General features: G+C 36.0%; 1 protein-coding gene across 1 annotated transcript; it reads right to left on the bottom strand.

Moving 5' to 3' along the window:
• Window positions 1-3,632: 3,632 nt before the first annotated feature.
• LOC133321041 (transmembrane protein 182) lies at window positions 3,633-4,436 on the bottom strand. The gene has a single exon (XM_061530142.1). It carries the CDS (start codon window positions 4,391-4,393, stop codon window positions 3,653-3,655), a length of 741 nt encoding a protein of 246 aa, XP_061386126.1. The 5' UTR covers window positions 4,394-4,436; the 3' UTR covers window positions 3,633-3,652.
• Window positions 4,437-4,638: the final 202 nt, after the last annotated feature.

Here is a 4,638-nt window from a genome sequence, read left to right as displayed (position 1 = left end):
TCAGCAGCTATGCTAAAAAGTTTCGAATAATATTGCAAAACTTTCATGGATAGAAAATTATATTCATAGTGGTGGTAACCGAGCTGTATATTCGGTTTAGGGTGAAAATTAAACGTTTTTATATGCCAATGAGAACAAAATTCAACCATCGGAATAAAAAATCTCCATAATAAATGGCGTAACATATTGTGTGTACATTTAACAAGCGGAGTTTAATCATTCACTCGAAACAACGAAAAGTAACAACAGCAGAATGGGCACATCATCATCGTTCTCATCACCAATGGAGGACGTTGCTCATTTTTAAATTTCAAGTATTTGAGGAACTCACATGATGATATTGGGCGAAGGGCCACAGCAATACAGCCAACAGTTTGGTTTTCGCGAAATAATGCAAATTCCCAAAGTGTACCCAACTTTTAAATAATGCATGGCCGGCCATCCCATAAACCGCAATGCATTTTCCAATCTTATTTCATGTTAGCCATACCCCCATTGCTCATAGGGGTAGCGTACGTATCCATGGTGTTTGTTGGTTTACTTCGTTCGCTTTTGTTTGGGGATTTTACCCATCAGAAATCCGCACGAAATGGTAACATAAAATGATTTTTTGGTCAAGTAGTCAACAGCAAAAAAAAACAAGAACAAGAACAAAAACGTTGAATAGCCACTCACTCTTGTAGCGGAGTGAAGTACTTATCATGTGGCTGACTGCTGCTGCCTGGATATAAAAAGAAATAACTGTGGAAAAAATTCACAAATTTTTGCAATTTCCCCCTATTTGGCATATTTATAACCACGAAATGAGAAATACTCAAGTGGGGCTTTTTAACAGTTTTCCATACGTAATCCCATATATATGAGTATGTGTGTTCATGGGTACTTTGCAATTTTTGCCACAGAGTGCTACTCATAGTTGTGCATTTTCGTGATATTATTGTTTCCATTGGTCTTTTCTGGTAAAACACATTTGAAGCAGAGTTTCAGTGGACTTATGTGATTCTGATGATGTCGTTGAATGTGCGGTTCTTTATTACCATAGCAATAGATTACTACAGTTTATGATTAAAAGTTTTTAAAAGTAGAAATGTATGTGAGTGGTTGTTACTTTTTTAAACACACATTTTGTAAACTGTTTACATTTTTGCAGTTGACTATTGCAGTCTATGACATATCACGGCATTTTCAATAAGACAAAGAAAAAACTCATCAAGCAGTCGTAACATACTCCTTAGGGTTTAAATTCTTTACTAGGCCCTATAAGGAAAAAATCATCGGACAGGAAATTTAGATTTTTGGCAATCTGATTCTTTCACCTCTAGCCACAATTCATGTTTCTTAAAAACAAAAATGTGGGCATGTCGATTTCAAAATACTCGCAACGTATATGTATACAAGTCTTCTCTATTCTTAGTTTAGTCAAAAATTGGATTTTTTATTTATATTTAATGTCAACCTACTCAAGAATGTATCTTTAAAATGCAAGTGAAAATTTAAAAAACCGTCGATTTATTGTATTGTCATCAAGTGACTGCAAGAGTGTCTTTCAAATATTAAAATCGTTTTTTCGAAACAGTACTTTAACGATTGGTGGGCACGATACTCCAAAAATTGCAATAGTTGAAGATCTTCTTTATTTTCCAGTATGGTTTGTGATTGAAAATATGCAATTGTGCGAATTTTGCTGAAGATTAATTTTCTAACGTCATGCGAATGGACATTCCGATTTGAACTAAAGATTGCTCCACCTACTATTTAAACCCTGACTGTATAATGTTGAAAAATGGGACCACTCCTCTGTGCATTAAAATATATTAGTTTGGGGAAAAAGAAATCCATTATTTTTTGTGTAAATGGTTTATAACAGTTATGTTCGATTTTTAGCTCCTAACATATTAGCTAACATTTTCGAAATTACACATAATTGGCTGTTACAGTACTTGCCAAAGAAAAACTGTAAAATATACCGAATTTTCTCTTTGTTCACTTCAATTTTTAACGCCCTGTAACTCTCAATTGAATGCACCAAATAAAAACAGCAACATATTTTTTACTGCGAAAGGTCGCCCTTCCAGCGAGCATAAATCTAAAATTGCTTGATCGATACTTAACGAGAAATCTATCAATACAGCCATCTGACATCTATTGAATAATATCATACATATTAACTAGTCAATAATCAATAAAATCTAAGTTGTCTATATGTACTGAATGAGTCATACTCTTACTCACTTGACACAAACCTTAATATTCGTACAGTCGTTCTCAAATGAACTAGAACAGTGTTCATATTGTCATACAAACAAACAGCAGCTTAGAAATGCCTTGACCTAAACTTCACTTAGAACTAATTGTTAGCACCGCCGAAAATTTTCACAATATTAATAACCCTCATTAACAACCAACACACAAACAAAGAATAATACTTAACCATGAGAAATTTTCGCGGTAAACAAAAGAAACGGCAAATTTTCGAATAATAAAATGTTTATTTAAATTTGTAAACTTGGACGGAATCTTGAATAATAAAAAATACAATACATATACGTACTTATATACATACAAACAAATATTTTTCGCAAAAACAATCTAAGGCACAACTTGTATAACGTCAGTTGCGAATAGAAAAATAGACGCTTTTCAGGTCAGTGGATGCTGTTTGTATTCTAATCTTCGGCAGAATGTCGTTACAATGGAATGTATACTTCTAATAAAGATATGGATTAGATTCAAGGATTTTGTACTTACAAAGCTAAGTGGTCGTTTTGTTTTTCTTTTGTTATTTGTATAAAGGGGTTCAAAAATATAATCGAACTATGCTTACAATACTATCTAAGGCACATTAAAATAAAAACAATTATTACAAAAAACGCTGTTGCATTCATTCTATTCGACACAAGTTGATTCGAGAATAAAAATAATTAGAGATTCGTAATAGATAATATTGAGAAGAAATGCAAGTAGTTTTGCGTTCTGGACGGTATAGATATATTGTAATATGTAAAATTCAGCCAGCTGGCTCATGTCGTCGTTCGTTTATTCACTGACTGCCATGCTCAAATGATTCATCTGCATTCGACATTGCGGAGCCCCAACCTAACATCATTTGAATTAAGTGATTTGTTGCATGATTATTAGATTAATTCGACATGCAATAATTATATAACTACTAAGGTCTGCTACATTCATTCGTTGTCTTTGCTCGTATTGTTGTGGAGTGGAGAGTGCGGTGTTTTGGCTCTTAGGTCACCACAGTATAAAAATGTTGCGGCTGTTACAAAAGTTCTACGATCAGTCTTAACTGGAATGTAATGAGATGCTATCTTCACTGGCGCAATGAAATAAATATGTAGAGATATATGAATGAGCATAAGTACCAACTGGTAGTGTTGTGGGCTGGGCGAAGTTTGAGGTCAGTTTTTCTTTCTTCAGATACATGGAATTATTGGTTGGTAGTCTCGTAGTAAGAGCTGTGGTTATTAGATATGGTATTGAATAAATGGAATGTGAAGATTTTAAGGTACCTCTGTTTTAGATAAAAAATCCTGAGGATCCATATTTTGTTGTGGTTGCCTTTCTTTTTAAATGGGTGGGATGCAAATGACTTCTTAATGTTGTATGCATTTGATTTGTTTCTTTTGGTTGTCTGCCACTACTTTCCACCGTGCATCATCTCAAATCTTGTCTGCGATTCCTTAAATAATGTCCTTTTACGCTTTTGTACGTAGCACTCGGTAAGGAACAGCGTACCAGCTACCAGAGCCGTTACTGCTCCCACACACGCCAAAATAAACGACCAACCAAACCAGTTGTTGGCATGTTCAGGCATCCAATTGTTACGATTACCCAATGAGGCAAATATAATTACCGCCAAACTGGCACACACCCCAGCTCCCAGCACCGTACATCCAATGGCTCGTATCAGCTTAACGAAATGCTTTTGATCTGGCCCAGCACACAAAAAGAACACCAACACACCGATAGCTGACACCAACATGCCCACGAAGGCCAGAGTAAAGAAGAATTGTGTTGCAATCATGAAGCCAGGCAGCAAGAATCCACGTATTTCATCGTAGCCCGTGGTGAATGGATCGTAGACCCATCTGCAGCCAACAAAGAAACGACGCTGACTATCGTCATTCACATCGGGCAGTGAACGGAAACAGTGCACCCACAAGCCCAAACGTTCCAGCTTTGCTCCAGTAATACGATAATCACTTACCAGCCAGCTGGGTGTGGCAAAGGCAATTGCTATGAAACCGAATGCCAGCACAAAGAATCCAACGCCACAGCTGCCAGACAACGTTCTGCGCTTCATATTGACGGAGGGTATGAATTCGGGGTCTATGTGGTCCTGGGAATTTTGTCGAGCGATATGTGATGCTTTTTGCATTCCTTTGTAGAAATGTTCTGGTATGTTATTGTATCTGCGTCTTCTTCTGCCTCTCAATTGACAAATAAAAAATAAAGGTGTTGCTAGTGATGGTACGCTGGTGACGATTTCGATAGCAGTGTAGTGCGATGACTGGGTTATCGATTATGTTTGTCAAACAAGGTGTCTTTAGACTGTGTGCTGTCTATTTTTGTTTTAAAAACATATTTCAAATCATATAAAAATAATTATAAAGGGGAAAGATA

This window comes from Musca vetustissima, unplaced genomic scaffold, assembly GCF_032173495.1.
Source record: "Musca vetustissima isolate MV318-11 ecotype Yass unplaced genomic scaffold, APGP_CSIRO_Mvet_v1 utg21114, whole genome shotgun sequence".
Taxonomy (NCBI): Eukaryota; Metazoa; Arthropoda; class Insecta; order Diptera; family Muscidae; genus Musca; species Musca vetustissima.
The sequence above is the reverse complement of the archived record's forward strand: the minus strand, read 5'-3'. Positions and strand labels throughout refer to the sequence as shown.